The 12,867-nt window shown below is 40.4% G+C and overlaps 2 protein-coding genes across 3 annotated transcripts; one reads left to right on the top strand and one right to left on the bottom strand.

Annotated features, from left to right (window-relative positions):
* The first annotated feature begins 833 nt into the window (after nucleotides 1-833).
* myl7 (myosin, light chain 7, regulatory) lies at nucleotides 834-2,661 on the top strand. The gene is made up of 7 exons (XM_047590933.1): nucleotides 834-901; nucleotides 1,045-1,143; nucleotides 1,742-1,817; nucleotides 1,920-2,024; nucleotides 2,127-2,205; nucleotides 2,284-2,332; nucleotides 2,435-2,661. The coding sequence occupies exons 1-7, from the start codon at nucleotides 899-901 to the stop codon at nucleotides 2,537-2,539; spliced, it is 516 nt and encodes a 171-aa protein (XP_047446889.1). The 5' UTR covers nucleotides 834-898; the 3' UTR covers nucleotides 2,540-2,661.
* A 2,445-nt stretch (nucleotides 2,662-5,106) lies between these two features.
* Nucleotides 5,107-12,100, bottom strand: agpat9l (1-acylglycerol-3-phosphate O-acyltransferase 9, like). 2 transcript variants are annotated; one of them, XM_047592859.1, is made up of 14 exons: nucleotides 11,982-12,100; nucleotides 11,372-11,576; nucleotides 11,174-11,240; nucleotides 10,215-10,363; nucleotides 9,981-10,126; nucleotides 8,995-9,069; nucleotides 8,791-8,880; nucleotides 8,598-8,691; nucleotides 8,370-8,485; nucleotides 7,963-8,018; nucleotides 7,680-7,765; nucleotides 7,462-7,590; nucleotides 5,726-5,805; nucleotides 5,107-5,617 (listed from the first exon to the last, which is right to left on the bottom strand). In XM_047592859.1, exons 1-14 carry the CDS (start codon nucleotides 12,056-12,058, stop codon nucleotides 5,509-5,511), a joined length of 1,479 nt encoding a protein of 492 aa, XP_047448815.1. In that variant the 5' UTR covers nucleotides 12,059-12,100; the 3' UTR covers nucleotides 5,107-5,508. The 2 variants fall into 2 exon arrangements, with proteins under 2 accessions (XP_047448815.1, XP_047448816.1); XM_047592860.1 differs by lacking the exon at nucleotides 11,982-12,100 and adding an exon at nucleotides 11,882-11,963.
* Nucleotides 12,101-12,867: the final 767 nt, after the last annotated feature.

The following is a 12,867-nucleotide window of genomic DNA, read 5'->3' as shown; positions in this document are numbered from 1 at the left end:
TTTACTGTTTTTATTATTGCTTAGTCATGCTTTTATTATTTATCTGTCTATTCATGTACCATTTTATGTTTGTTGATTTTACTGCTTTACTGTTTTTAATTGACCTTGATTTTTTTTTTTTTTTTTTTTTTGTAATAGCATATGTTGTCCTTATTGTTTGTTCATCCTAGTATGCTGCGTGTCATGCTTGTGTCGGTGTGTGTGTATGTGTGCGTGTGAATGAGGGTCTGGGGTATGGGAGTGTTGTGGTGTTTGTTTTTAACCTAAAGCACTTTGTGTTGTATTTTAATTTTTTTTATGTATGAAAAGTGCTATATAAATAAAGTTTGATTTGGTTTGTTGGAACATACTGGTTTAAGGTACTCAATGCATGATAAAAACACACAGACACACATTAAACACATCTCTAACAGAATTGGTGATTTGGTTTCTTACTTATTTCACCAACCACAGATGATACATCAGCTGCTTTATGTTTTTGATGGTTCTAATTGCTCATAAGATTTGCATTCACATTTTATTCAAATGAGAAAGGTATGAAATAAAAATTGAAAGTTGGAAAATTCACGGTGCCAGAGCTCAACATTCGCAGTAATCGTACAAATGAAGCATCATTAAAACAAAAGCTTTGACCTCTGAGCAGCAGCTTAAGCCACTGTCGAACATCAGAGGTCACTCCCCCCTACCCACTGTCTCTTTCATATCTCCATTTTCCAGGCCACAGGAATCCTTCACCTCTTATCAGGTCCTTTAAGTGACACACAGACATGGCCGTGTAAGGGAATGCGCTGCCCACCACAGGCTATTATAGGAAGGCAGCAGATAAGATGGGCCACACATAAAACCCACCCCAGCATCACACAACCTCGGCTGGGAGTCCACGTACCATCACTGAGACATGGTAAGTCTGCCTTTTAAAGCTTTTAAAGCTTTCAGTCACTGGTTATTTTGAAGGAAATCTTTAGCAACACACTATTGCGTGTTTTAGAACATTATGTTGTTTTGTATATTTCTGAGTGGCTTTGTGTGAATGCGTCTTCTCAGGCGAGCAAGAAGGCTTCCAACAAGAGACAGAGAGGAGCAAAGTCCTGCTCCAATGTCTTTTCCATGTTCGAGCAGTCCCAGATACAGGAGTTCAAGGAGGTACGGCGGTGTTCGCCTCGACACGGCTCCCTTCATAGCTTAACCCCAGCACAAAAGTTTTTTAATTTTTACATTTTTATAGTCATATTCGATATTGGAGCGACTTAGGAAACAAAAAGCAAGGATGTAAATTGTTGCCAGTTATTTTAGTTTTAAGTTATTGAGATTAGAGTTGAGTTTATTCATTTATTTTAGTATTTTTTTTATTCACAACATCCACATTTTGTTGATTTCAAAGCGAAAAAATAAAAAAATGATAACAAATCAGAATGAATGTTCCTATTTTTATGCTAATTCCAGCTGCAAATAATACGTTTTTAGAAAACAGTCCCTTGCACATTGTTATATAAAAGATCAATGCAGCAAATATTTAATATTTTTGACAATGATAAATTACGAATAATGTTGAACTTTACATTTATTATTCATTAAAAGTGCTTTGCATTCTGTTTCTATATTCACCTTGCAAGAGTGTTTTTTATTGTACACCATTCAAAGTGGAATAACTGCTATTCCCTATCTATCCCTGTCATTTTAATTAAATGTCTATTTTACAATTTATTTCCATGATTATTAACTTTTACTTTTCATCCTGAAGGCATTTGGCTGCATTGACCAAGACAGAGATGGTGTTATCAAGAAACAGGACCTGAGGGAGACCTATGCACAGCTGGGTACGTCCTTTAATTTCCACCTTTCTTTACTGGCTGCATACAGTATGTTTAAACTGATTTATTGGACTTGTGTGTTTGTGTGTTTGTGTGTTTGCGTACCAGGGAAGCTTAATGTCAAAGACGAGGAGCTGGATGAGATGCTGAATGAGGGGAAGGGTCCCATCAACTTTACAGTGTTCCTGACTCTTTTTGGGGAGAAGCTCAACGGTAACTACTTTTAAACTCAAATTTAAATAAATAAATTCATTTTCAACATGGAACTGTCACATGATACATGATGATATTTTTTTTTGTGTTGTTCTCCTCCAGGTACCGATCCTGAAGACACCATACTTGCTGCTTTCAAGCTTTTCGACCCCAATGGGACAGGCTTTGTCAACAAGGACGAGTAAAGAAACATTTTGTTATTATCTCATGCTGTCCATGTTTTCCACATCGGTTTTGACATAATATCTTGTTTGTCCAGATTTAGACGACTACTGATGAACCAGGCCGATAAATTCACACCAGAGGAGGTTTGCTTTATTTATTTATTCAATTTTTTATAAGAACACACTCTGAAATAATTTGCTGAGATAAATTTAATCAGGTAAACTTACACCTTCATGAATGTGCAGGCCGACCAGGCCTTCGCTCTGGCTCCCATTGACCCGACTGGCAACATCGACTACAAGTCGCTCTGCTACATCATCACACATGGAGATGAGAAGGAAGAATCCTAACAGGGACTGTTTGCCTGTGTAGCCACGTCAACTAAACCCATGACTAGTTTCATATTGGCTGCTTGTAGTTTATTGGTAAAACAAATAAAGAGTTGAATAAAGAGAAATTCCTCAAAAGCTTCTTTATTGGTTGAAAATGGGCATTTTTTACTAATGATACTGACTTTTTAGTCTAATTCTGTTTCAGACCATGTGCTTTGGTACCAGAAGAAAAAAAGAAATACCAGAAAGTCTTTCCTCATCTTTCTCCCCAAAATAGTTTTTAAGTAAACTATTTTATGAGTTATTGGGTTGAAAACCAGCTTAGTTTAAAACCAGTCCTGTGCTATAATGTTTTCCCTTCTGTGTATGGAAAAGGCATCAAAAACACATTAAAGATCAAGTAGACCAGTATGTAGAGCAAAGCAAAGTAAAGTCAAACATAGACGTAGTTTTGATTCTTTTGATGTAGGAGTAGATATGAGCGTAATGTGGTCCTCAGGTGAACTAAATATGACCAAACCTGGAACAGAAACAATGACTCACACCTGCAACAGAGGGATTACTGCAAAAGGGCCACTGAAACATAAATATTCTTCTTCCATGATGCTTAACACAGATGGGAAAGTGATAGTGTTGCTGCAATCAATGCTTCTTCTGGACACGAAATTGCAGTTATTTTCATATCCTCTTAAAAAACCCGCTGGTTTTATTAGGCCATAGCCAGGGTCGTGGACACTATCAGCCGACGTCACCCTGGACACACAGAACGTTGGAGCCAGAGCTTCTCTGAGTACGATAACCAGCGCGTTCGATGCGGTGATTTGTTATGGCGCAGCTTTACTGCCTTTTATTGCTGAGAGATGAAAGCAGCTTCCAGGTGGAACAACTACACCCAACACCTTAGAGTCTCTTCATGCAGGCTGCACGCCAGCTCTAGAGAACTAAAAACTCTCCTGCTTCCATAGAGTAAATCACAACAAGTGATTTTGACATTACCCGACACATGAACGTAACACGGGTACCTCTTATACCTCATCGCGGGTCGGGATGAGGTATAACAAACACTGACAAAGACGACAAAACAATGGCGACCTGTTGTCTCAGTGAAGCGAGGCAAAGCTAATGTTACCCATCTGTCAAGTCAAAACAGCCTCCACCTACTGTCGTGCCTTTTTACTGTCTGAGCTCCTTATCTGTGGAAAGCTTCATCAAAATGTTTACCCACACCTGATTACAGCACTACAGTTTTTGTTCATCTGGCGTCCTCTCTGTTATTTGAAAAAAATAAATAAATAAATAAGAAATGTTGAGGCGTTTAGTTTCGTTTTTGAATAACAGAGGTACACCGATCAGCCACAACATTAAAACCAACAACAGGAGAAGTAAATAACGTTGGCCATTTTGTGACAATTCAGTGTTCAGCTGGGAAACTTTTTGGACCTGACATTTGTGTTGATGTTACTTAGACATGGACCACCCACCTAGACCAGACCAGGCAGTCATCCCCAGCAGGATGTACCCCTACGCAGGCCTGCACACAAAAACGGTTTCGGAATAACACATAACAAAAAAAGAAAAGAAAAACAGCACAAGATTTTGACCTGGCCTCCAAATTCACTAGATCCCACGTCCATTCTCTGATGAGTTACAACCGTTTTGGAGGCACAAGGAAGACCTGCACGATATTAGGAAGGTGGTTGCTTGATAGGTGTATGTGTCTATCAGATAAAATGTGTTGGTTTTCCCTGCTGTCAGTAAAAACACAAAAAATTATCATGTTTTTCTTTTTGGTTTTTGCTATATGATCCTAAAGAAACAACACTAAAGCCCATAAATACTTAAATCCCAAATATCTTTGTGTTTTTGATTCAGGTATCTATGTTCACTTCAAGGTTTCTCAGGCCACGGACCATATATATAAATGTGTGTGTGTGTGTGTGTGTGTGTGTGTTCTATATTAAACTCGGCTAGTGCTATTTATGAATATACATTATTATTATTGTTTTGCTTCAATATTAAGCATTTCAAGTGTATTTTATTGCATGTGTAACAGTACGGTGGCCGTGCAACTGTCATAAACATAAACATACCGATATATATCTTGCACTGTTAGCTTCTCTTCTGCTAATATTGCAGCGACTTAATAGGCTCTGGGCCAATTGTGGGGAACCGTGTAATATGCAGCCTCGTGATTGGCTCAGCAGTGATAGGGGCGGGGCCTTCTGTGTACCGGAGGCTTTGATTGACAGGTCTAGTGTGGCGCTCTGTGTGAAACTGTGCGCTGTTAAGACAGTTCCTGTATCGCTGAATGAGTGAAGTGCTGACTGAAAGATAAGATGTTCTGCCTCCATTTATCCCTTTACTAAAATATGATAGATTCATTTTAATGTGCATTTAAAGAAATGTAAATTTGCAGTGGAAAATTGTGGGTAAAAATAATATATATACAGAAAATGTCTAATAAACCAAAGATTTTGCAACCCCCCTGCAGTACCGCTGTGGACCCCCTAGGGGTCGTGGATCTCCTGTTAAAGACCTGTGTACTAAAGAATCTATCTTGTAAACAAAAAAATTCAACACGACTATTCCATCTGTAAAATTTATTAAAAATAAAAGAATGAACCGGGTGTGAGAATAGAAACATTCGTGAATCCAGTTCATCAGACCAGTACCTCGTCTACATAGACACATTTCATCCAGAGCAGTTTTTATGTGGCACTAACACCTGTGTTCAGTGGCAGCAGCAGATATCGTAAGCAGCTGTGAAAACAGTTTACCCTTTTCACATTATGGCTGCTCCTCACAAAGTTCCATATTGCACTCGCCGTCCTGTCTGTCAGTCCCTGACACTTTCCTCCCAAGGTTTTCACAGTGTATGTTTAAGTCCGTATTTCAGTGCTGCATGCCCTGAGAGGTCCAGCTAGAGAGAGAAAACATCGGAGGGAAATGGTCTGCATCCAGTTCATACTCTCCAAATACTAAGGACCTCAGTCACTGTTGCTGCCGCTGTCTTCTCCCACCACCATGTTGCTGTACTTCTTCTGCTCCTGCTCCTTAAATGTCTCCTTCACCTTAGCTCTTTTCAGGCCTCCGTCCCTTCAGACAGACGGACATAGTCAGGACAACATGAGATGGGTGTGAATCGAACCCATCTATGAGCAATCTTTTTTAAAAAAAAAAAAAAAAAAAAAAAAAAAAGCTTACCACTGTAGATCTACCAGCCCCCCCTGGTGAGCGATGGCTGACTTGACCCTGTTGGCAAACTGCACAGCATCTTCTCCTTCCTGACAATTTTGAATAAACAACAAACTTAGTGTACTGTGATGTGTTTACACTACCGGTCAAAAGTTTTAGAACACTCCAGTATTTCTTTCTTTAATTTGAAATGTATGTAGTTTAATGTCTCATTTTACTCTGAAATGAAAGCATAGACCAAATAAACAACTGACATTAAAAGAAATCATGGACTCAATACATAACCCATGGCTGGGCAGTATGACCAAAAATATATATCACCTTTTGTTTTCAAAATTCTGACGGTATCACGATATAACACGGTATTTTTTTTTTTTTTTTCATGCACAATCACATGTTCACAATATTTTCTACTGGTTGAGAGAGGAATTAATGCAGTAGAGTGACTACGGAAGGACCGTTTTACTGTGGTGATGAGTAAATATTGTAGAATAATCCCACACTAGTAGTAAAACAGGTTTGCATGGCCCCGTGTTGGCACTGCCTGCTGATGTGGAAATCTGGGGACATTTACAGCTCGGAGATAAAAAAAAAAAAAAAAAGAATTAAATGTTAACAAAGAAACAGGGATAGTTACAGTTTAATTTACTTTGACATATTTATTCATATTTAAACATATTTAAACAACTATGTCTGTAATGTCAATAGCAGAGCGACCAGCTACCGTAATAGTGCTATTCTGTGGGCAACCTTTTTTTTTCTCATTTATAAAAAGCTAAAATTGGGGAAATTTTTTGGGGACAGCTTTAGCCGGGGGACATGCCATCAAAAACAGGGACTGTCCCCAGAAATCTTTATTTTTGCACAAGCCTTTTCGTTCTGCCGCTTTGTTTCACCACACCTCGCAGTGACGCAGATGCGCCATGTGTGTTTAGAAGCGTTACACTGACAATGGTCAGGTCTGAAACAGCGTTGTTCCAAACGCTGTGTAATCAAATACACTGGTATGCCGGTATATTAAAAATAATGAAAAACCGCCCAGCCCTAATATAAATATATTCTTAACTTTCGACTCATCAAAGTCACCACCTTTGTCTGATTTAACAACTGATTATACAACAAGTAGTACCGACTAAGCAATCTGATTGGTCGATAAGACATTTAGAACGTGCTCAAATCAGCATTACAGCACGGCTGACTCATCGCCAAAAATATTGCTCCACCAAGTCTGTGGCAACATTGTATCCACCTCCATGGCAACACTGTAACTGTCAGAGCTGGAGCAGGAAACGGCTGAAAAATACGCTACAAAATGAATCGGTTTGTTGTTAATTTCGATTTGATTAATTCTACACTTTATTTTGTTGGTAATTGTTGTATAATCCCAATATTACTCTTGAAGGTGTGCTTTAACGTCATCTGAGCACGACGGTGATGCAAGCGCCTCGGTTTGAGCAATTTGGTGATGCTTGCGGCTGATGGCATCACCCTCAGAAAGCAAACCCTCTAGGGTAATATTGCTTAAAACACACTTGTGACATTCTTTCCCACTATACCAGGGGATACGTCTGTTCTAAAACATTTGACCAGTACTGTATGTCATATTGTGAGGACAAAAAGATCCCACAAGGTAAATAGAATAGTGGATAAATAGAATAATGGATGTGCATGTGTGTGAGGACTCGTGGACTGTTCGATCTTTCTGCATGAATGCACTGAAATGCTTCGAGGCGTGTCAAACACACCTGCTGGTGCATGGCTGGAAGGTACCAGACGTTGCAGACGAGGGCCCAACTGGTCATCATCCTGAGCAGGTAACTGACCATGCTGTACTTGGAGCTGTTCCAGAAAGCATCTCCAAACTTTAGGTCATACTAAGAAAAGAAAAATACAGACATGCAGTGAGCAAACAGAATTACATGAATGAGAAATGGACAAAGATGGCTGGACATGAAAGACGTACCTTGATGGCTACTGGGTATATGGTTGCTCCGATTTCAAAACTTCCCTTCTTGAACATCATGACAGACGTGTTGTTGACACAGGTTCCTATAGAAAGCAGACACAGGGAGATTAAAGAGCCACAGTTGTGTGAACTTCTTCCAAACCCACATAAAGTCATGAGCTCATTTGTCACCGTGGCCAGACTGCCACGAGACACTGAGCTAAGAGTCCTTTCTTTGATAGTACAAAGACAGACTTCACCCTGATGTGGATAAAGTAACTTTCTATGCGATCACACTTACCCTCTGGAAATATTAATATGGGAAGCTTTGTCTTGTCATTCACATGATCCTTCAACCTGGAAGCAACACAAAAGGTAAAGAAAACCACTTCATGATTATATAAACACACACATACACACACAGGTCTTTGGAGGGGTATTATCATATTTGAGGGGCTATATCAAACATTTGGAATAAGAGTCTTGGTGAGAAGGGAATACAAGGAGATGCTGGAATCCAAACTGCATGACTCAGAGTTCAGTAACCCAAAACATATCGGCTCTTGTTTGGAAGAGACGCTTTACTGCCAGGAAAATGCCAACCTCTCTCAGAACCAGAACAGCCGCAGAGAGAAAATACAGGCGAGAAAGACAAGCGATGACAAGCCCAGGAAGAAATGTGTTCGAGGGAGGGAGCGGAAAGTTAACCTTTTCGTCACTAGATGGCGATCTTTCATCTCTGCTCTCTCGAACCAGACGTGAGGACAGGACCTCACCATGGCCCTTTGAACGACTCCCATCAGACCTCCGTGGACCTGACCCACCTAGGAAAGACATTTTAGAAAGCCACAAAGAAAACATGATTCATAATTACATACACATATGAATCTAGTTTATGTAAATACATTGAAATGCTGCTCTTTGTGGCCTGCATACCATAGCATAACAGCCGTCATTGCAGAGAATCACAATGTCGATAGGAGAAGTGTGATTGGCTACACAGATCCCTCCTTTTCTGGGTTTATTTTCCCTACAGTAGTGAGGGGAAGACATGAAATTACAAAATGAAAAAAGACGACAAAGTTATCACAGTTTGTCAAAACACTACTCAAAAAGAGGGCTTGTGTACCTGTTGTGATAGCGGATAGTAGCGGAGAGACCCCGAGCACAGATTCTGTAGCACATGACATGGACCCATTCACTGAGCCAGAACTTTATCCTGAAAACAGACATGCACATATTAAGTAAGCAAAACTGAGGAAGTGAAGTCAACAATAGTGAAGGAGTTGTGGTACGCATGCTGACTAATTTTTTAGTCTTTTTTTGTGGTTACCTCCAGTTTGGAAGTAATCCAACTGCAGACGTTCCTATGACCAACCAGCTCAGACCAATGCAGGCTAATGTTATCCTGGAGAAAAAAAGTAACACGTTTAAGCAGCAGTTCCTACTATTTCTGTACTAGAAACAGCATAAAAGCATAAATGCTTTAATTGCATTGTAAACTGATAAGGCATAACATTATGACCGCCTTTCTAATATTGTTCGTCCAAATCAGTTGGAGTATTACAACACAATGTTGTTAGTGGAGGCCTTTGGGCCCTATGGGTTGAGGGGAGGGGCCTCTGTGGATCATCCCACAGATACTTGATCAGAAAGGGATCTAGTAAATTTAAAGGTCAGGTCAACACCTGTGCTGTTCTTTATGTTTTTCTGAGGATTTCCTAAGGTGTTTTTGTGTGGGTGTGTCTGTGTCAGGCGGCATCTTGCTGTCATTCCTGTGGGGTGGGGGTGCCTGGTCTGGTTTAGGTGGGTGGTAGATGTTTAAGTAACATCCACACAAATGCCAGAACCAAAAGTTTCCCGGCAGAACATTAAACTGACACAAGATGGTCAATTTGTTCACTTCTCCTGTCAGTGGTCATAATGTTATGCCTGATCGGAACATGTGCTACATGTAGAGACACACAAGGATTTTAAATTTGAAGTAGTGGGCAGCCATGCAATTTGCTCAGGGTAAACGGTCTGACGGCAAATGAATGAAGCGACGCTCTAAGTGGAGAAACACTAGTTGTTAAAGAGAAAAATGTTCACATTTTCAAAATGTTATCAAGATAAGATCAGCGCATTTTTCAGTGGCCGTCAGGCTCGGCTCAAACATCCTTTCTTTTTTCTTTTTTCAACCACACCAAAGGGCATTTAAGACCCACCCACTGAGGTTTGACCCAACCTTTAATACTGTTTCTACCTGGGAGGGGTGGAGCTGCCTTTGTGTCAGTACAATAGACTTCTCAGCTTTGTGTCTGTCTGGTGTTTGTGTACCTGAGCGGGGCGAGGATGCAGTATCTTATAATGATACCCAGGCCATAGACCAGCGTCAGCCTCAGACTTATGTACTGGAAATCATTGTTGTTGCGGGTCAGCAAGTTCCAGGAAACCAGCTCCTCTGAGGAGAACCGCTGAGTGACCTAAATCAAACCAGCAATTATTACAAATCAATTAACAGAATGCACACAGTACATTTGGTTATTACTAATAAAGTTAACAAACACACACCTCATCCTCTACGATGCTCTCAATTCCTTTCCGGGTGAAATAGAAACAGTCACTGAGTGTAAAATTGCCCCCTACTGGTAGTTTGGGGCAACTGCGTCTGAGATCCTCTAATTCTTTCTCCATTGAGCCATCCTCCCTCTGGATGAGGCCTGACACATTCAGAGAAAGAGAAGGACAGAGTGAACTTGATCGGCTGATACGAACGATTATCTGGGCGGCAATCTGTGAGATTAGATGACCTTGTCGTATCTCTCAGGCTGTGTTAAAAGACTATATTGTTTGATATGGTTTCGCCACAAAGGAAATCAAAGTTCATTCATTAATGCACTTGCACATCCAGACCAGTGATACTGGTACTGATAGAAGCACCAGTACAAGTTACCTGATAACTCAAATTCCCGAAACCCAGCGTGACAAACCCGTATTCAACATTCAGTTTAATCTTTTTGAATGATGTCTAATTTATTAACCACTACTTGTATTAATCTACCACATTAAAAAAAAAAAACACTGACACACTTAGGACTTGCTACAATGGGGCTATGCCACCCAGTGACGTTTGATGCTGATAAAGAGTGGAGTGATAGCCTCCTGCGCGATAGGCAGACTTCCCAGAGCAACGTCACCCCGATCCGCATCATAAATGTTTTCTCGTTGCAGAAGAACTGCAGTGCTGTGGCGCACAATGCGCCAATATAAACAACAGTTCTGTCACACTGTGGGAATTTTTTCTGCACACACACACAAAAAAAACTGCTATTTGTCAATCAATTACTGTTTTAAAACAAGACGTTATCATTGCAACACGCTTGCTCAGACTTGTAATAAAACATGTTATGAAATCAAGTATTGCAGGGAACACACAATGACCCTGGTCTTTCACAATAAAGGATATGACAACAACCAACCTTGAAGAGTACTGTATCCAGCTATCTATCTAATGTAAATGGTCTGCTTACCATTAGATGCAGAGGCTTTGAGTTTTTGCTCATCTGAGCTGGCTTTCTGTATCTTCAGGGTGGCCCACTGTAGACGAGGACATAAAGCAGATATTTGCATATTAATATATTAATGGCAGAGCATTCCTGAATCACAACCATAACACACAACACGTTCTGTACAGCCACCGGGGACATGCAAATCCTGAGAGACAGCACCTCTAAAGTTTTGACCAGTATGGTCATGTAGGTCTCCGAGATGCCCAGAGAGAATCCAAACATGGCTGGAATCATGATGAGGCCAACAATGAGGTACAGCCAAATCTTCAGCGCCCAAAGGGCCCCTGCCCAGAAGTCCTCCATCTCCGCTTTATTCCCTGAGATGAATACAAAAGCAGCCGGGTGGCTCAGATGTAGCGCAGTCCTGTTTGTGGGAAAGGAATGACATGTTTTCTTTCCTGTATTTTCTCATTTTATCCAAATAACACAAATGATAACTATCCATCCTGTGTGGAAATAACTATTTGTCAGCCAGATAACAGCCACAGTGACAAGACCAGAAAGTACTGTGAGAGAAAAGCCGAAAGTCTCCAATTTAATCAGCTGTAGAGACTCAACAGGTCAAACTGCACTTCACACAAACACACACACACAACAGGCACAGAGCAGAAACACTGGCGATCAGTAATCTCATGTATTTCTGCCAATAACAACAAATCCGTGAGTTACCAAACTGTGACAGCGGTCGTCCCGAGTTAGACTGCGAGGTTGCAAAACTTCTGTTAGTATAGCGTAATGTTTTCTGCTATTTTTTCCAGGTGAAACTTACCGGTCAAACTTCAGTCCATGTCCCGTCTTCGTAAGGAGCAACTCTAAGGACTGATCACACAGAACAAACACGCCCATTTACTACTGGAGGAAAGTTCACAGACCAGAGAGGCAACAGCGCCCACCTCTGGTCAGAAGCGAAAAACACGTCTACCCGGGTAAGACGCTTCAAATTTATTTGGACCATTTGGACAGATGATCTATAAACAAACTTCCATAAGTTTTTTTTTTTTTTTTTATGTTGGAAAACACATTTAGCAAAACCATGAAAAAAAAAAAAAAAAGAACTATAAAGGTAGCCAAGAAGTCAAAGGCATGCAAGGTCAAATTATCTAAACAGGAAGCAGAGAAGCATTTTTTAGATGTGTTACATTTGGATTAGTGAGTCAGATGGTATATGATGGGAACAGCTCTAACCAGACTACACAAACCAAAGCATGAAGGGGGGAATGTCTTGTTTCTTATTAAAATGAACTTGCATATACTGATGCAAAGTGTTGATGGGAACTTGTGCCAAATTTGGCAACAAAAGGGGATCATTCGTGAGAAAAATGAACATCAGCAGTTAGTTAATTCTATTCAAATGTCTCTCCCAAAGTACTGGGCTAAGTGAGCATAAGTGGTGCTGTGGAGATTAAAACAACAACAACAACAAACAAACAATCACAATGTTCAGTTTACCGGCTCAAACTCACAGGAAACTTTCACCTGAGCCTTCACAGAAACGTCCCGATTCCTTGTTTAGATACTGTCAATCATTTCTGCGAGCAAGAGAATCACTCTGATGAACGCAAATGGAATTCATCCAAGTGTCTAAATAACTTCTTACGGCTTTGACTGTTTGGTGGGCTACATAACGGAACACAAGCTGGAAAATGAAACAATAA

The sequence above is a fragment of the Mugil cephalus genome, chromosome 8 (assembly GCF_022458985.1).
Source record: "Mugil cephalus isolate CIBA_MC_2020 chromosome 8, CIBA_Mcephalus_1.1, whole genome shotgun sequence".
Lineage (NCBI taxonomy): Eukaryota > Metazoa > Chordata > Actinopteri > Mugiliformes > Mugilidae > Mugil > Mugil cephalus.
Note: the sequence above shows the minus strand (reverse complement) of the source record. Positions and strands in the feature narration are given on the sequence as shown.